Below are 20,900 nucleotides of genomic sequence, written 5' to 3'. Positions count from 1 at the left end.
CTGAATGTTGAGTTTTAAGTCAGCTTTTTCACTCTCCTCTTTCACCTTCATCAAGAGGCATTATGTTAAATTATGGATGAACTTTTGAGTCTCATGATTTTCAGAAAGTTTTAAATGGCACTATAGCAATTTTTCACAATAAAATAGTAAAGATATGGCACCACAGTATACAAATACAGTTAACTTCATGAACAGTAAAGGCCTATTTATCTACAGTTGCAGGCCACATTCTGAGAAGAAGACAAGCTCACAGCTCTGTGATGAATTAAAATTAAAATACTGGTCATTACTTCTTTTATTCTTTTTCTGGGCTTTGCTTCTTTAAAGTGTTTTTACTTTATTTTATTAATATTTATTCATTCACTTGGATAGGCAAAAAGACAATAAGAATAAATTTTATTTATTTTAATGTGACAAAATATTACCTCCACTTCTCCCCTACCTGACCACCAATTTACACAGCTCTAAAGTCCATTCCAGTATTCTTGCCTGGAGAATCCCATGGACGGAGAACCCTCGTAGTCCATGGGGTCGCAAAGAGTCAGACACGACTAAGCGACTGAACTGAACTAAACTGAAAATGACAGAGGTGCGCCAGGCCAGCCATATGAATTTCAAGAGCGTCAACAGATTAGGCCACATTTTCACTGCTAAAAAAATAACTTAAATTGTACAAAGGTAAATACTGCGTGATAAAGTTCAGAGACTTCCCTTTTGTCAAAATATGTAGGAAACAATCGGAGATAAAGCACCGTATATGCACAAATGTGGGAAGCACATCTGCATTTCCACAAGGTTCACCTAAGTTCTATGAGCTAAGAACAACGGCAACATATAACATATAGACTTTTTAAATGTTTTTACCTTATGAAATCTTCTTCCTCTTCTCTCTTTGACCTCAGCTGTTTGGGTTGAGCCATATTCATCCAGTTTGGTAGAGATTTCAAGAGCCTGCTGATATCATCATCTTTTGCCCAAGACGCGCTGATGACAAGTTTTTCTTCAGACTGGACGATACCCCTGAACACAACCAACAGAAAAGAGACACTTCAGGACACTGCCTAGCTTCATTAGCATTTTCCATCTACCTTTGTTGTTGGAAAAAGATATCATGCTCATCTCTCTTATTAACCTAACCCGTTATCCAGCTGGAGGCATGACATCCACTGACAGGTCACCTTTGTGGGAAACATCATTTCTAGATTCCATTCTTAGTTTCTTCATTGTTGAGTAATTGTGAAAGTAATAATATTAATTAGCTCCCCTTATCCTAGTTAATCCCTAAGGATAAATGAAGTGTATGGTAGGGTGGGGGGTGGGAAGGGATTCTTTCAAGAAAGATGTTGAACAAACAAAAAGTGGGTTAACCATAAAGACAGTGCAATTAAACAACAACATGAATGATATCTGAAAGGTGATGGAAGCGTTACAAAAGGTTGTTCTCTGACCTCTTGGTATAAACAGTTAGCTCTACTTGAAGGTGTTTTTTGAACCATGGACACCCCTCTATTCAAAGCAAATCCACCATCACAGAGAAACCTTCTGCCCTTGATGTCAGGCAGAAAAAGTCTTTGATTACTGTTCTCTCTAGTGGGCTCTGACAAGTGACCTGGAGTGACAGGCCTCAAGTCCTTTAATAGGGCCCATGGGTGAGCTATTAACACTGCTCTTAACAAAACATACCTGGAAAGTCATCGTGAACACTCAATTCCAACTTAATTAAAAAGCGTCCCTTTCTGTTCAACATTTCTGTCACTGTAACTAATTTCAATGGTCTAAAAATCCTCCTCAGCAATTCTAGGTGACAGAATGGCATTTATTTATGAAAGGACTGCTAATTAGCTGGCGAGCCCTCTGAAGCTAAGAAGTCCGCTCCTCCATCACAGGCAGGAATTTATGTTGGTATACTGGTTATACTGAAGAACATGATGTCCTTCTAAATAATACAATACACACACTGTATACGCTTGGATATATGAGAAAACCTCTTTTGCCCAATAGACAATGTATGTAGACAGAAGCTGCTGACACCTAAAAACATTGACTCATGACAACCTAACTTGAGGTAACAAAATTCTATGTTGCAGGGAGCAATACTACCCAGGTTCTCTGAAAATAAACTAGAATAAATAAGAGAACCATAGCTGATTTCTAGAATCCTCACTCACCACAAGCAAAAGATTTCTAACAGTAACTGTGGTCAGCAATACAAAACTTAGATTACAGAATCTTCTTCCCTGAGACCTCTCAAATTACTCTGACTGGTATCTTTTGTTTGTTTTTTTTTCTTTGTTATTTTCATGCATCTTCCTTCAATCTACAAGGATTGATCCCACAAGATAACTTTATACTTTTATACATGGGGTGCTATACTCAGTCTTACAGAATACAAATCTATGCTACTGCATGTCAGAAGAATCCTCAACATTCTTTGGCATTCTTTTTACCTGTCTCTGATCAACTTCCTCTCTCCTTCCCTCTATGGCTATCTTTTAAACCTTTGTCTTTTATCTCATTGTTTGACCCCCACGTTCTTCCCATCTGTCAAAGAAAGGAGGGGACCGAAGTATATACTTTCAAACAGCTCAACTCTTATCCTCCATAGAAATATATTCGTATCTGTTTCATTACCACTTACTTGCAATAATTCCTCTACCTAGGCTCTTGGGGCTCCTTTCTCTGCCCCTCCTTACAATGACCGCCCCCCCCCCCCCCCGCCTTCCTGCGAATCTGGGATCTCTCTCAATGTATTTCTCAATCCCCTATGCTTTATTTTTTAAATGAATGAATACCTGAATCTCTTTCCTGATGTAGCATTTCTCTCTAATAAAGCTTCTCTCCCTCCACATACACTGTTATCAAATGAATGTGGCCTTCATCCACTCACTTCATTCTCTCACCTCATTTACCTTTTCAATTCCTGAAGTCTCCCTATAGGATCTACTCTATGGTTTAACCCATCTGTTCCTTCTTGCAACTTTTTCAGTGATTTTTACTTCTAGATTTTCTGTTCAGCTCTTTTACAAATCCACTGGCTTCTTTCCTCTAAAATGTTCTGTACTTGTATTGTGGATTCTATCCTTCCTTAATTTCTCTGAGTCATTTTTAAGCAGGGATTTTAAAGTTCTTCTTATGTGGCTCTGTATTTTCGGGAAGTTCTTTGGGGTTTCTCTGGTGGCTCAGCTGGTAAAGACTCTGCCTGCAATGTGGGAGACCTGGGTTTGATCTCTGGGTCAGGAAGATCCCCTGGAGAAGGAAATGGCAACCTATTCCAGCATTCTTGACTGGACAATCCCATGGACAGAGGAGCCTGGCCGGCTACTGTCCATGGGGTCGCAAAGAGTTGGTCACGACTGAGCCACTAACCCTTTTACTTTGGATGCAAATGTCCTATTATATGCATTTTCCTTCTTTTGTCATGTTGGTGGTTTGCTATTCAGGTCTGCAAGTTCTACCTCAGAGGGACTTGACCTTTGCATGAGTCCCACATTTTGCCCTGTGCTTTGGAGATGTCACTATTAGATGAGCTGCATTCGCCTCTCCTGGATCCTATAAGTTTCACTACTTTTTTTTTTTAATTTATTTTATTGGAGGCAAATTACCTTACATTAATATATTGGTTGGTTTTGCCATACATTGACATGAATCCGCCCTGGGTGTACATGTGTTCTCTTTCTTGAACCCCCCTCCCACCTCCCTCTTCCCCATATCCTCCCTCCATGTCATCCCTGTGCACCAGCCCCAAGCATCCTGTATCATGCGTTGAACCTGGACTGGTCACTTATGATAATATACATGCTACAATGCCGTTCTCCCCAATCATCCCATCTTCACCCTCTCCCACAGAGTCCCAAAGACTGTTCTATATGCCTATGTTTCTTTTGCAGTCTCGTATACAGGGTTCAGGTTACCATCTTTCTAAATTCCAAATATATGCGTTTTCAGCCATCAAAAAGAAAGCATTTGAATCAGTTTTAATGAGGTGGATGAAACTGGAGCCTATTATACAGAGTGAAGTAAGCCAGAAAGAAAAACATCAATACAGTATACTAACGCATATATATGGAATTTAGAAAGATGGTAACCTGAATCACTACTTTCAAATAAGTTTTTAAGTTTTTTTTCCCTTCCTTATTCTGGCTTACAACTTTCTCTCCCTACATGAGTGGTATAAATTGAGGTCCTTACTTGCACATGTCACGCATGTAGGATTCTGATTTCTTTTAGAGGCCATTTTCCCTTGGACTGAAAGGAGATCAAACTAGTCAATCCTAAAGGAAATCAGTCCTGAATATTCATTGGAAGGACTGATGTTGAAGCTGAAGTTCCAATGCATTGGCCACCTGATGCGAAGAACTGACTCATTGGAAAAGACCCTAATGCTGGGAAAGATTGAAGGCAGGAGGAGAAGGGGATGACAGAGGATGAGATGGTTGGATGGCATCACTGGCTTGATGGACATGTGTCTGAGCAAGCTCCACGAGTTGGTGATGGACAGGGAGGCCTGGTGTGCTGCAGTCCATGGGGTCGCAAAGAGTCAGACACAACTGAGGGACTGAACTGAACTGAGAGAAGCCTGGCATGCTACAGTCCAAGGGGTCGCAGAGTCAGACATGACTGAGCAACTGAACTGAAATTTTCTCCTGGGAGTAGGGTGGCTTATTCCCAAGCACAAAGTTTACCTAGTCTCATATATGGGTGGAAAGACCCCATGCATAACTTCTGCACAGATAAACTTCCAGGCCATGTAGGTGTTAATATGCTAGCCCCTATTGGGTCTTCAGCTCTGATATGATCTGAATGTTTATGTCCCCCTAGAATTCACATGTTGAAATCCTACCACTGCTGTCACAGTATTAGGAGGTAAGGCTTTCAGGAAGTGATCAGGTCATGAGGGTGCAGCCCTCATAAATGGGATTAGTGGCTTACGAAAGAGAACCCACAGAGTTCCCTAGCCCCTTCCTCCAGGTGTTAATACAATAAACAGGCTGCAAACCAGAAGAGGGTCTCCCCTGACGCTTCCAGCACTTTGATCTTGAACTACAGCCTCCCGAACTGTGAGAAATAAATTTCTGTTGTTTATAAGCCACCCAGTCTGCGGTATTTTATTATAGCAGCCCAAACAGACAGAGACTACCTCTAGATGTGGTCCTCATACATTGGTGGGACTCTCAACTGCAACATTTGCTTGTTGTGCTGACTTTTAGTTTCTCTTTCATTTGAAGCATGTGAAGAAATTCTATCTTTCGAATTTGGCTACATATTTTAAATATATTTTTAAACTCATATATTTTTATCTGTACTTTCTATGTGTTGGAGTAGCAAAGGGGTTTCCTAAATATACCCACTCCACACTTCTAAGTCAAAATTCAGTATTAAATCAATTGAAGTCAAGGTTCTAAAACTACTGTTCCCCTGTTGGAATTCCTACTGTTGGAATTGTTCTACCAACCCATGGGCATGTTCTATCTTACACTATGATTATTGAGAAGCATCTGATACTTTTGACTATTCCTTTTTAAAAATAATACTCCTTTGGTATCCATGTCATTATCCCTCCTAAGTTCATTCTTAGCCAAACCAAGGGCTCTTTTCCTCTGTCCCTACTTTGAATACTTGATTCCATTGCATTCTGGTTGTGCCACTTGGGCAATCTCATCTTCTTGCCAGACTCAACCCACCAGTATTCCGGGGACTCCCAAATTAATATTTTCAGGGCTGCCCTCTCTTCTGAGTCTCAGATCAGCATGTACAAAGGCTAACTGGAGAACTCTACTTAAAAGTCCTACAAGCAATTTAGATTAAACTGAGTCAAAAGAGCTCATTTATTATCTACCCTTCCCTGTCCCACTGAACATCTAGTATTCCCTAGTTTGATCAACAGACCAACCATACGTCCTGCTATTTGAGTCAGAAACTTGGAGTCATCCTCATCACCCATAGACAACACATTCTGCTGATTTCATGTTCTTGGTATCTTATAAGTCTGTTGTTTCCTGACTAGGTTCACTGCCCTTCACTTATATGCAGACCCTCATCACTTTTCACTTGGACTTGGCCGTGACCTTTTAACTGGGTGTCTTGCCTGGAACTTCAAGACCATCAGTCCAAATCACCACTTTCTTTGGAAGAGTCATTTCTCTAAAACTGTACAAATGCAATCCCGTTTTCTCCTTCTTAGAAATCTTCATGATTCTTAATTCTAATACCAAGTCCAAACTTAGCAAGTCATGAACATCTACCTTTTCAACTTCATCTCCTACTACCTCTTCCTCTTTTTGTATATTCACTACTCCCAGTCACAGCTTCCCTGGTGGCTCAGATGGTAAAGAATCACTCTGCAATGCAGGAGACCTGGGTTTGACCCCTGGGTTGGAAAGATCCCCTGGAGAAGGGAATGGCAACCCACTCCAGTATTCTTGCCTGAAGTATCCCCACGGACAGAGTAGCCTGGTGGGCTACAGTCCATGGAGTTGCAAAGAGTCAGATATGACTGAGTGACACATACACACACACACACACACACACACACACAACACCCTTACACTGGTAAGCTATAGTCCATAGGGTTACACATACACAAACACACACACACACACACACACACACACCCTTACACTGGTAAGCTATATTCCATAGGGTTACACACACACACACACGTCAAATCCCTGCCTGTGTTGGCCGAATATCCCATCCACAGTCAGAATTCTGTTTTCTGAATGCTTCCTGCTTATGTGTATCATCTCTGCCTAGAGAACTTTCTTCCATCTTGCTTATTTGCCTCTACTGATCAAACATTACATCAGCTCTTCCCTTGAGACAATTGAGTCCTTTAATTTGTGCCTTATCACCCTTTACTGGGGCTTTCAATCTTGACTGCATCTGTGCATGCATGCTAAGTCACTTCAGTCAGGCCCAACTCTTTGCAAACCTAAGGGCTATACCCGTCAGGCTTCTATGCGATTTTCCAGGCAAGAATACTGGAGTGGGTTGCCATGCCCTCCTCCAGAGGATTTTCCCAACCCAGGAATTGAACCCTTGTCTCTTATGTTTCCTGCATTGGTAGGAGGGTTCTTTACCACTAGTGCCATATGGGATGCCCTGGGGAGCTTTAAAAAAAATTACTAGATGTCTGCTGCTGCTGCTAAGTTGCTTCAGTCGTGTCTGACTCTGTGCGACCCCATAGATGGCAGCCCACTAGGCTCCCCCGTCCCTGGGATTCACCAGGCAAGAACACTGGAGTGGGTTGCCATTTCCTTCTCCAACTAGATGTCTGGGCCACATCTAAAACCTAGTAAACCAGAATCTCTGGGGATGGCATATGGGTATCAAAATTTCAAAGTGTCCCAGATGATTCCACTGGGCATTCCAAGGTGAGAACCGTACCTCCCACATACCTCTGCTCCCACTGGTCCTCCCACACTTCTTTACAGGCTCGTATCCTTTACTAGATGATGGCTTCTCTGAGGACAGAGTTGATTTCGCATTAGTCGCTGTGCACCCAGTGCCGTGCACGATACCTGGGATTTGGAAAGTGTGTAAGAACTGAACTGGATATAAAAATAAGCCCTCTTCAGTTTTAGGACTCTTGGGTAACTGATTAAGCTAAAACCATGTTAGTGGTTTTCCTTTACTCCTTCTCTGCACCAAATGACTCAGGTGAGCCATCAAACCATCTGGCATTTTGACCAAAGTATAGATCATTCTGCCATGCTCTCACTATACCTCTGTGAATTCAACAAAAATTAGAATAATGAATAGAAGTGTATCCCCCTCTGGAAAGAAAAAAAAGTCCAGCATTAAAAAGTCCTGACTCACAAGACAAACGAGCCAAGGAGTAATTACTGTCAAGCCTTCCCTTTCCACTCCACTTACTCATACATGGCCTATTACTGGAAAGTTTCCTCAAAGCCTCACTTTCTCTGGGAGGACCTTGTTAACTATGTCAGCCTACAGTATTTTCCCATTTGGAAAGCAAATGAACAAAACCCCTCCTTTTATACTTACAATTTATAACCTCATAGCTAGGACTTTGTCCTATACAATGGGTTGGTCAAATTATATGATCTGCAAGTCAGATCTGTTTCACCTGCTAATTTCGTATGTGTTATAAAAGCTGTGAATAGTGCTGATATTTTCAATGCTTTTTTAAAATCTAAAGACAACTATTTTGTGACATATGGAAATTACATAAAGGTTAAATTTCAGATTTATTTAACCTTTATGTAATTTCTATGAAATCTAGAAAGATGGTACCAATTAATTTATTTGCAGGCAGCAGTGGAGAAACAGATGTATAGAACAGACTTATGAATGCAGGGAGAGGGGAGGAGAGGGTGACATGTATGGGGAGGGTCACATGGCAACTGACATTACCATATGCAAAACAGACAGCCAATGGGAATTTGCCGTACAGTTCAGGGAACTCAAATAGCGGCTCTGTATCAACCTAGAGGGGTGGGATGGGAAGGGAGATTGGAGGGAGGGGATATATGCATACCTATGGCTGATTCATGTTGATGTTTGACAGAAAACAACAAAATTCTGTAAAGCAATTATCCTTCAATTAACAAATAAAATTTTTTAAAAAGTTAAATTTCAGTGTCCATATTTATAAAAAGCTATGGCTGACTGGTTCAATTCCTCTCATGCCCATAGTACAAATCAAAATTCTGTTTCACGGAGTTAGAAGCCCAAACCCAACACAGTTTTCCAGCATGTAAATCTTTGAGCCCATCCATGCTGGCCTGCATCCATTCCCGGCTTCCAGGAAAAGGCTGGGTCTACAGGCATGAGATAGTACTGTACGTTTTTCAAGATCTAGAATTTTTCATTTCAGCACTGGTTGGAATGAAAAAATATTGCTTAGTGGGATACTACGTTAAAAGTACTCATACTATTTACTTATGTATTTTTTAAAGTCTGGTTTAATTCAATAGTACGGTATTATATTACTGTCTCCACTGATATTCATAGATCCTGTCTTATTAAAAAACAGTAATCCAAATTAATGAGGACACTACCCACCTATATAGTGTCTTCAACCATAAATTATTAATTCATACTGTAATGAACATCAATCCCAAAAGCAATTCCAAATATCCTAATTTGAAATAGCAGCATTGATTAGCAATATACGATTACCCTAAGGGGAATTTTTCATTCAAATGGCAAAGTTCCCATCTTGACCACTGCATTACTTTATAATTCTGTGATAAATGGTACTATGTGGGTGATGCAATTCTAGGACATATCCAAACAGCCTCCAAAGAGGAGAACTAAATTTACAACAATTATTCCACAAGAGGGGTAGGGTTAATCACCACTACCAGAACGATAATCTACTGATTAATTCACAGCTCAATGGGCCACAGACAGAGCCATCTGTTTAGCTATTTGTACCTGTTCCCAGGAGGAAGAGGAAAAGAGGTATACCTCTTGGAACAGGTGAGGAGGCTGCCATGGGAAGAGTCCACCCTCTAGACACAGCCGAGTGAATTTCATTCAGAAAACATCTGCTGGTGTCGACTGGCTCCGCTTCCTGGAACAGTTGGGAAGTACACGTGTGCCTGGTCCCCGGACACAGCTGGGGTGCTGAGTCTTTCATTAGGTAAACAACCAGGGGCAGGTGGGGCTAATTGGATTCAACTGTTTGGTGACAGCCTGGGCATGGTGTTTGCTTTCCCAGACTGAATCTTTCAGACACTTTAAAAAACTAGGAGCCAAGCTAGAGAAATGAACCCCGTCAAGGATGGTCCAAATGAAGCCACTATAGTCCATTTTCGACCGTGAATGACTGGACCTGTAGCAGGTCAAACTGCAGTGCAACATCCAGCAACTTGGCGATCATGACAATGAATGCAGAATGCAGAGCTGGTACTACGCTGCTGATTGAAATCAAGCAAACATAAAAGCAGATGCAAAACTAAAGATTCTCTTAAGAAAGGATGGAGCAGAATAAATAGGAAAAGAGCAGAGAAACATCAGGTTGTCTTTCACATCACATGCAACGCTGCTCAGAGAGCTTTATGATGGTGTGTCTCCACCTTGGAATTGTAATTCAAGAAACATCTGATAACTTCAGAGATGGGTGATGGTAAAGAAACAATCTTAAGAAGACCCAGGGGAAAAGACTTGAAATTTCAGAGCTTACCAAAATTATTTAGGGGATAATTTAACAACAACCTTTAAATAGATAAGCTCTCACATGAAGGGTCATAACTGTTTCATATTTTAAAAACCAAGAAAAATAATTATATCACAGTGGACCAAGAATACAAAATCTGCCTCAACTGTCAGGGCTCAGATTTTTTAAAAATGATAAGCCAATTTAAATATAAATATTAAGATCTTTATAAAAAGATCTCAGACCAGGTAACTCCCAGTTTCCACCCTAAATGAACAAGTCTCTCTGATCTGAAACATTGTTTGAGTTTCCCATTTCCTCTTCTTTGGGCTGTAGAGCCAATCTTAGCTTCTCATGCATGTACAACCACTTGCTTACTGTGGGACCTTAGCCAAGGCATGAACCTTTCTGAAGCTCTGTTTCTTCATTTGTAAGGTTGGGAGAATCTAATCTTGAGAACTGCGGTGACTGACAAAATGAGCAGGTAACTATGGAGTCCTTGCACAATGATCATGTGCCTTCCCAAGTGTGTATTTCCATTCTGGTCCAGGTCCTTATTACTTTGCTTCAAAGTGACTGCAGCTGACTCTCCTTCATCGTGGGAGACTGAGTTAGGTGGGGGAAATTAAGACTGGCTGCTTGCTAGGGAACTCCTGGGACATCTGGTTGGAAGGGCAGTATCTGTACTTGACAGGAAGGCAGTTGATGGGCACTAGAATATGGGGCTTCCCAGGTGGCACTAGTGGTAAAGAACCCACCTGCCAATGCAGGAGACGTAAAAGATGCATGTTTTACCCCTGGGTGGGGAAGATCCCCTGGAGAAGGGAATGGCAACCCACTCCAGTATCCTTGCCTGGAGAATCCCCTGGACAGAGCAACCTGGTGGGCTTCAGTTCATGGGGTCGCAAAGAGTCGGACATGACTGAAGTGATTTAACACGCACACAGAAAAGTAGAGTTATTCACCTGATCAATAAACATGAGGGAAAGGCCTGTATGCAGATATCATGTTAATGCTGGGACAATTATGTGGAAAAAAGATATAGTAACTTGCTTTTAAACTCCAGAATTCAGATCAGTGACACAAGAATCACGTTGGGGACATTCTTACACTACTCTTGCCCAGGTCCAGGATTCTGTGAGCCTTATGTGAGAAATCCAGGTGGTGTGTTTTAAAATCTCCTCAAATAATTTGTGAGTCCACAGTGTTTGAGAGAGAAAGACATGTAAACCAGTAATCCATCAAATAACACATGATAAAAGTCTTAAATTATAACACAGTTGGATAAATATTGAAACTGTTATGCCTAATAAGTTATAGGAGCACATAATAAAAGCTCTCATTTGCTGACTGTGCTCTGTGAATCAGATACTGTACATATTTTTGTAAATGTCTTTATAATCTCTTCACTATTTAATAAAAATGAATGTATCAGTGGTAGGTGAGCCAAGAATAGGGGACATAGCATAGGTTTAAGAGGCAAACCAGAAGACAGGCTAGCATGGGGCTTGACTAGGGTTCCTTGGCCTAGCCCTTGGCTCTTCTGAGGTTCAGAGTTAGTTAGCTAGCAAAGACAGTGCTGCTGCTGCTAAGTCACTTCAGTCGTGTCCGACTCTGTGCGACCCCAGAGATGGCAGCCCTCCAGGCTCTCTGGTCCCTGGCATTCTCCAGGCAAGAACACTGGGGTGACTTGCCATTCCCTTCTCCATGGGGATCTTCCCCACTCACAGATAAACCTGCATCTCTTATGTCTCCTGCATTGGCAGGTGGGTCTTTACCACTAGTGCCACCTGGGAAGCCCCATATTCTAGTGCCCATCAACTGCCATCAAGACAGTGAGACCAGCTCAATTAAACTCTCATTCCTGTAGGACCCTGGCATCTTTCTGCACAGCAAATCCACAGGGTTTCACAAGCCATGGTGTCTAGTCTCTGCTATTGGCACAATGTAGCCAGTGAGACGGAGAAGGCAACAGCACTCCACTCCAGTACTCTTGCCTGGAAAATCCCATGGATGGAGGAGCCTGGTGGGCTGCAGTCCGTGGGGTCCCTAAGGGTCGGACATGACTGAGTGACTTCACTTTCACTTTCACACATTGGAGAAGGAAATGGCAACCCACTCCAGTGTTCTTGCCTGGAGAATCCCAGGGACGGGGGAGCCTGGTGGGCTTCCGTCTATGGGGTCACACAGAGTCGGACACGACTGAAGCGACTTAGCAGCAGCAGCAGCCACTGAGAGCCTCTGAAGACGCTACTTTGATTAGAGAGGACAGGTCATCCTCTTCCCGAATACCCATGATGGTGTTCCTGACCTTAACATGGGAAGTTTAAAAGAAGAGAAACCTTTTCTACTCATTCTTAACTATACTGACCACCATCATTTTCATTTCTCAACCCCTCCCCACCGCATCACGTCCATCCATGCTTCCCTACTGCTTGCTCATCCTCTTCAGTCTGTTAGGAACTTACTCCTTCAGGAAATAAACATCTTGAAGCCCCAAAAGGTGTCCAGGCTTGTGCCAGACCTGGCTTCTGCTATTGGTGATGGTAATTGCACCTCCATGTCACTCATGCCTCGGTATGAGTTCTCAGGCCTCCACGGAGAAGTGGTGAAAGGTGGGCTCTAGGGTTGGTTCCACCTTCTCCTAATAAAAACATGCCTGTGTCCTGTATCAACTGATTCTTCAAGATTAGAAGATGGTTTATTTTTACTTTCGACCAGGCCCAACACAATGTCCAGGAAGGCACAGAGATTTGATTAAAGAGCTGACGCTCAATTGGAACAGACAGAAACTTTACAAAAATGATTTTCCATCTTCAGGTGACTATCGGGGGGCACATAAGCAGCTGCTTGTACCTCAGGACAAACAGGATGATAAAGGGAGAGAAACACTCAGCTTGCAAGTGGCAGGCCAACAGACCGGCTGCCTGTTGCTTGCAGAGTAAATGCATGCTCAGTCGCTCAGTCGTGTTTGACTCTCTGCGACCCCATGGGCAAGCTCCTCTGTCCATGGGATTTCCCAGCAAGAATACTGGAGTGGGTTGCCATTTCCTCCTCCAGGGGATCTTCACCACCCAGGGATCGAAACCTTGTCTCCAGTGACTCCTATATTGGCAGGTGGATTCTTTACCACTGAGCCACCTGGGAAGCCCCTCACTAATGCAGAGGACCCAAGGATTCACAGCTGCGTTCTCTTTTAAGACTCAAGAGTTGTGACTAATTAAGAAGTAGACTTCTAGTCCTCATCTCCCTTTTAGGAAACCTTTTTATCCAAAGCATACAACATGACATCAGTATACATAACAGGCTTTCTCTCCAGAGGGAAGGGCTCAGAGAAAGGTGAGATGTTTTTGACCCTTCCTTAGATCTCCAAACTCCCAGTAGGACACTTGGGTTCTCAAGGCAAACTTGGAAAACACTCCAGCTCTCAGCAGAGGGCATTGTGAGCTTATGGATCAGATTCTTTCTGTAAAAGATATCTGCTAAGAAAGAATCTGATTGCGATATTTCCCTGCTCCCTTCCTCCTTCCCCAATGTTATATCATTTTGGATCATTTGAATTGTATATGGCTTTCTATTTAAGTCAGTCATTTGCTGGCAGCAAAACTAGAACATTTCCTGTTTTTCCTCTCACTGTAATCAGGATTTGGCTGTCCAAATTAGGACTGCCCTAATTACTCCTCAGCAGGTGCCAGACTGGGGGAGGGCAACATGCAAGAAGAGAGGAAGTAAGGACACTTTACATCTTCAGACTCACACAATAAGGAAACACTTTCTTCTGAGCCTGGAAAGCCTGATTAAGTGACAGGTAACAGGCACCACGGGGTTCTATGTTGTGTGTGTGAGCGCGCTGTTGTGTAACAACCATGGAAACGATTTTCTATTTAATCCCCGGCAAAGCTTCACAGAAGTACTTTTCCCAACCCTGAGATAAATTCAGCAACTCTGGTAGACCATGACAGAGAAGACTCTGAAGAAGGAACGGTGTGATTGTAGGCACCAGTCAGCGGACATCATTCCAGAGAATTTGGCCAGGAAGGATGCCAAAATGATATAGTCCCTCGGGAGAAGGAATCACGATACCTGTTGACCACAAGATATCAAGAACCAAAAATGATGGGTATTTTCCAAGAGAAAAGCATTGGGTAGGCCAAAAAGTGATTTCAGATTTTTCCACAGGATGGCATGGAAACATCTGAATGAACTTTCTGGCCAACCCAGTAGTATACTAGATTGGTGCATTGTTTGGATGAAATGGTGAACTATAAATGACAGAAATCATTCCTGTGATGACACAGTGTGGTGAACAAAAGTATCTGTGAGCCTGCCTAAAGCCAGTTGCTATATTTGTTGCACTGAATCCAACCCCCAAACACAATTTTAGCAATGTTCATTCTTTGTCTCCTGCATCGATAATTCTCCCTTTGTTCTAAATAATTTTCTTAAAATATAAACATGCACTTATTTCTGTTTAAAATAACAGCTAAAACAATTAAAAAACCCTTCATGTGGTCTCAATTCCCCAGCTATTACTCCATTTCTCTGTTCCCTTTCACAGCAAAACTCACTGTAAAAGTTCTGCCTGTATTTACAAGTTCTCTACTCCCAGATTCTAAGTCCCTATCAATCCAGGTTTCCCATCTACGAGTCCATAGAAACAACTCTTGTGACAATCAGGAATACCCTCATTTTCCATTTATCACTCAATCAAAGATGAGTTCCATCTCTATCCTGTAGCAGCACTGGGACCAAGGATCCCTCCATTCCTTCGCTTGGTTTCCTGGACCTGACATCGTCTTCACCTTCCTCCTGCTTCACTGATGGGCGCTTCTCAGTCTCCTTTGCTGGTTTCTCCTCATCTTACAAATGTCTTAAATTCCACAGTCCTTCTTTCTGTCATAGTAATACTCAATTCCCTAGGGATTTCATGTAGCCCATAGTTTTCAATACCATTTATATACACTATTTATATGTTGGTGGCCGAGAGTACCTATCTCCAGGGCAGACTTCTTCCCTTTCGATACGTATATCCAACTGCCCACCCCATATCTCAATGTGGTTGCCTAATACACACTCCAAATTGGAATCTTATCTCCTGCCCTCAAACCTGCCATATTCTCCATCTCAATACTGGCAACTCTGACTTTTTACCATTTAAATGAAAAATCTGAGTTATTTTTGATACCTTTCTTTCTCTCACACTATATCCAGTCTGGCAGGGAGTTCTGTTAGCTGGCCCTTACAAATACAGTTGATCTTTGAGCAATCCTGGGGTTAGGGGCGCTGACTTCCCACACAGTTAAAAATCCATATACTATTTCTGCCTCAAAAACCAAAGATTGATTAGTGACTCACCCAGGGACAGGAAACTGAAACAGTTTGGACAGAATCAGGACCCAAACCCTAAGTCTTTTGATTCCACATGCTGGAATCAAACACAAACTTTCCCCCACACTTAAAGATGTGCAGAATGAAAATCCAGGTACTGCATTTATTCAAAAAATGCGCATATTGGTAGCAGACCCATGCAGTAGAAACTTGGGCTGTTCAAAGATCAACCATGTATTCAGAATTCAACCAGTTCTCACCCCCTGTGCTGCTGCCAACCAGTATGAGCTGCAATTCTCACCTGGATGACCACAACAGGCCCTCGTCAGCCTCCCTGCTTCCATCTGTGTCCCCCCTACAGCCTACTCTCAATACTTGAGTTTTGAAATAAAAATTAGACCATATCTGCTTGTAGGCACAGCTCTTGCAATGGCTCCTGTTTTAATCAGAATAGAAGTCAACAGCCCTACAGTGTGGCCTACAAGGACCTACATGGCCTGGCCCTCTGTTTCCTTTTGGGTATCTTCCTAGCTCCTTCCTGCTCAGTTTACCCCAGACACGCTGGCCTCCCTGTTGGTTCTGAAAAGTGTCATGTGTAGTCATGCTTGAGGGCCTCTGTCCTTCGCCAGGGCATTCTTTCCAGATAATCTTTTCTAACTCCCCAAACTCCTTCCAGTCTTTTATCAAACTTCAAAATGACAGGGCCTACTAGGGCACCCTACTGAAAACTGCAACCTTCTTCTCCTATATCCCAGGGTCTATTTTTCAGTGCAGTTCAGTTGCTCAATTGTGTTCGACTCTTTGCGACCCCATGAACCGCAGCACGCCAGGCCTCCCTGTCCGTCACCAACACCTGGAGTCCATCCAAACCCATGTCCATTGAGTTGGTGATGCCATCCAACCATCTCACCCTCTGTCGTCCCCATCTCCTTCTGCCCTCAATCTTTCCCAGCATCAGGGTCTTTTCAAATGAGTCAGCTCTTCACATCAGGTGGCCAAAGTACTGGAGTTTCAGCTTCAACATCAGTCCCTCCAATGAACACCCAGGACTGATCTCCTTTAGGATGGACTGGCTGGATCTCCTTGCAGTCCAAGGGACTCTCAAGAGTATTCTCCAACACCACAGTTCAAAAGCATCAATTCTTCGGTGCTCAGCTTTCTTTATAGTCCAACTCTCACATCCATACATGACTACAGGAAAAAACAGCCTTGACTAGATGGACCTTTGTTGGCAAAGTAATGTCTTTGCTTTTTAATATGCTGTCTAGGTTGGTCATATGACTCTACTCCATTTCCCCCCGCAGGGCTTACTATTTTCTAAAATTCTTTATGGATTTATTTACTCTATTTATTTTATATCTCCTCTCTCCCATCTCCAACAGAGTGTAAACCCTATGAAAGCAGTATATTTTCTGTTTGGTTCACTGCTATATCTACAAATCCTGGGATAAGTACTCAATAAACATTCATTAAATGAATGAAATTCTAGAAACCAAGCAAATGATCTGTTTTAAGGATCAAAACTGTGTCAAAAGTAACTGAAATTAAATAATATTTTGATAGGTTTAATAAATTTAGGCAAGAACCTTGGGGCACAGAAATAATTCAAAGCATAGACTCATAGAACCACTGCTGATAATCTTAGATGTATCCTGGCAGATAGAAAAATGCCTGAGAACAAATGCCCTGATGTTCATAAAAGAAGGTAAATTACAGAAATTGGGTAAGTTTGGAACTATAGGAAAAAATTCTAGATTATTAATGATGGTTTTTGAACAATTAGGAGGTGGTACTCACTAGGAGACAGGAAGATCTCACAATTAAACAAGTAACATGACTTTGTTCCTTTCCTAACTGGCTACGTCACTGACTTGAATGAAGAAATGGTAAAATCTGGCTCAAAGTCAAGAGATTTTGTTTCTAAGATGGAGAGTTCTTAACAAAAAGTCTGGCAAAGCAGGAGGTGATGAATCCTAAAAGTGAAGGGATGAGAGGATTCCAGAACAAAGAACTAGGTATTGTCTACTGCTGTCTTCTAATGCCCATCATGGGGATACAGAAGGAAGGGTTAGCTGAATTATAAGGATCAGAACTGGGAGGACACTAGTAAGAAATCTAATCTCTAATAGGATGCATGATGAAATACGGGGGCGTTGATCATGGATGGTAGTAAAGGTAATCTTTGTCATCATCATCATTGTCATTATCAGAACAAAATAAATAGCTAATCATTTGGGAGGGGGCTTACTGTTTTGCTAAGACAGCTCCAAAATGTTGACATTTTCAAAACAATCCTGTAAGAGAAGAATTATTATTTTCTCTTTCTGTAGATGAGAAAAGTAAGGCACAGAGAGGCTGAGTAACTTGGTTCAAGGTCAAAGCTAATAGATGACAAAGCGAAATTTAGGCCCCAGAGACTGCTCTTGAGCTATAGTCAAGGGTTTATAGTGAGAAAAACATATGAACCCCTGAAGTACCAAGTAGTATATGGATGTCAATCTCAACAGAAGTCTTGAGAGGTATATGCCCCAAAGTTTTTAATTTAACCCTGTCCCGTCAATCATTTTTAAAATGAAATAGGCAAAGAAACCAAAACATTGCTTATAAAATCAAGAATGACATGGAATTTGGAGGAATAGGTTTGATTTTTTTGATGACAGAATGAGGATTCAAAAATATCTCAATGGACTGAAATGATGAGCTAAAAATAACATTAAGTCCAATGGCTACATGTGAGATCCTGAATTTAAGTTAAAAAAAAAATTCCTTCAAGTACAGCTTAGAAAAGATAAGGCCAATCTCAGCTAGTATTTCTTCTTACACTTTCCCACCCTCTACAGCCAGACAGTGACCACGTCCTACAAATTCACCCCTCGTGTCTCTTGGTCTGCCCCCTCCCCTCCATCTCCCCCACGCCTCCTCTGATTCAGGCGCTCTGCCTCTCTCCACTACACCTCCACACTCCTGCCTTTCCAGTCCATCTTGCTCAAGCTCAGAAACATCTCCCTGAGGCACAGGTCTGCCCTGGCACTCCCTGTTTACTCATCTTCAGTGGTTCCCACTACCTAACTTTAAAAGGTCAAGTTCCTTGAACCTGGTATTCAACAGCCTCTATTTTGGCTTGGTCATCTTTTCCAAAACCCAAATACTCACTCATCATCTGTTCATCCTTTTCCTGCTCTTCCCCACCTTCTTGACATTGTTCTGTTCCTTCATTCTTTCAGCCCTTCAGCTTAAATCCCGTCTAAATCCTCCACCAGTTCAGGGTCGATGCATGTTACAGGATGCTCGGGGCTGGTGTGCGGGGATGACCCAGAGGGAGGATAAAGGGAGGAGGGAGGTGGGAGGGGGGTTCAGGAAGGGGAACTCATGTACACCCGGGGCGGATTCATGTCAGTGTATGGCAAAACCAAGCAATATAATATTGTAAAATAATTAGCCTCCAATTAAAAAAAAAAGAATAAAAAAAAAAAATCCTCCTTGTTTTAGGGACTTCCCTGGTGGTCTAAAGGCTAAGACTCTGCACACCCAACGCAGGGGCTCCAGGTTTGATTCCTGGTCAGAGAGCTACATCCTGCATGCCACAACTAAGAGTTTGCATGCTGCAACTAAAGATGCAGCCAAATAAACAAATATTTTAAAAATCCTACTCATTCTTCACAAGTCCAAGTCTGTATCTTTCACCAAGTCTTTCTTGTCCTCTGTAATTTCTTCTTCCAAGAGCATGTCATCATTGCCTATCTTACCATATTTTCCATCGTAAGTTAATGCTGTGGGTGTACATGCCTGGTTTGTCTCCTATTTTCCTTTCTACGCTTTACCAAGAATGTAAGCTTGTTAAAGATATAATCTGCAACTGACTGCTTTAGTCCTACACATTCACACGCAATGAAGGATGTGTTTCGGCACTGGGTCCTACAAGAAGAAGGCAGTGGTTTTGCTGAAGTGTGAGAGCACATCTGGAACACTGGGCTCAGAGTGGAGTGCTCCTTTTTTCAGACAGACACTGCCAGGCTAATGGCAATGAAGAAAGAAGAGTAGGATGGTTTGCGGACCCAGGATGTATCAGAAACCAAGGATGCTCAGTCTAGAGTGAAAAAACCAAAACTACTAAATGGACCACGACAGTCATCTTCACATATCTGAAGGGCTGTTCACGTGTAAGGATGAAACTGATTTGGAAACACTCCAGGAAAAAGAACTATACTCAATCTGAGTATCATTTCAAAACAAGGATGTTCAACAGTGATCACTGTGCTCTGTGGATTTAGTAAGCTATACAATCTCCATTATAAATAACACTCATCAGCATTATCATTTGTTAGAAATTATGGGTTGCCCTTAATGAAATATAAGAAAGAGAAGACATACCTTGCTTTAAAAAAAAAAAACCTTAAAATTCAATGCCACTTAAAGTAAAGGTAAAAATAGATTTTAAAAGTATGTTTTCTGACTGCCATTTGGTAAATGTCACATTGGTACAACCATTATGGAATTTGGTTTTGTAAAGTTGAAAATACAGCTTTGGTCCAGAAATTCCACTCTTAGACAACTAACCAAGGGCAACTAACAAAGGCAATGGCTTTTAAAATTTTTATGTGTATCTCTTAAAGGAATTTTGAAAAACTGTATTCTCTTTCCCAAATTTTAAAATTGAAATTTAGGGTGTTTTTTTTTTCTTTTTTTAAAGCATGAGTTCAATGGTTATAAAATACATAATTTTTGGCACATTATAAATATTGATACTTTAAATCACTATTTTAAGTGCAACCAATAGAATCTCAGTACCTCAGGGATTTGATATCTACCATGATACATTTAAAATATATGAAAATAAGCTTGTAGTTCAGCTGGTAAAGAATTTGTCTGCAATGCAGAAGACCCTGGTTTGATTCCTTGGTTGGGAAGATCCCCTTAAGAAGGGAACAGCTACCCACTCCAGTATTATGGCCTGGAGAATTCCATGGACAGAGAAGCCTGTCAAGCTACAGTCTATGGGATCGCAAAGAGCTGGACACAACTTAGTGACTTCATTAATTATTATTAATGGCTAAACATTTTTCATTTTTCTCTTTGAAATATTATTTCTATTTCATTTCCTCACCAAGTTTTATCCTAATGGAATATATCTTAATGCTCAAAAGTATTTTATTATTAATCTATTTATAGTTTTCTGCAAAAAATTCATCTAATTAAAATCTAAAAATTTAAATTTTCTTTATCAAAATACTAAATGTTAACATATTTTTGTTTGATGTGCCATTAGAATTATCACTTGTGTATCACAATTACACAATTGAGTATAACATATATGTTGATTATATGTATGATTTTAACCTAAATGTATTAACATTCTTGACGAATAATTACTGAACAAAAAAAATATTACTGGGAGTGCATCTTTCAGTGAAATGACTGTTTGTTTTTTTTTTTTTGGTTCATGTAA

The 20,900-nt window shown here is 41.4% G+C and overlaps 1 protein-coding gene across 2 annotated transcripts in view; it reads right to left on the bottom strand.

Annotated features, from left to right (window-relative positions):
- The window catches only part of EXOC4 (exocyst complex component 4), an 853,359-nt gene that overhangs the window by 150,832 nt on the left and 681,627 nt on the right, over window positions 1-20,900 (bottom strand). For both annotated transcript variants that reach the window (XM_055421289.2, XM_088834671.1), the window contains exon 13: window positions 865-1,020. In XM_055421289.2, coding sequence (XP_055277264.2) covers window positions 865-1,020 — 156 coding nt within the window. The remainder of the gene's footprint in view (window positions 1-864; window positions 1,021-20,900) is intronic.

This window comes from Moschus berezovskii, chromosome 3 (assembly GCF_049115385.1).
Source record: "Moschus berezovskii isolate FMDL1 chromosome 3, NW_MosBer_1.0, whole genome shotgun sequence".
Taxonomy (NCBI): Eukaryota; Metazoa; Chordata; class Mammalia; order Artiodactyla; family Moschidae; genus Moschus; species Moschus berezovskii.
This window is presented reverse-complemented; position numbering and strand designations above follow the sequence as displayed.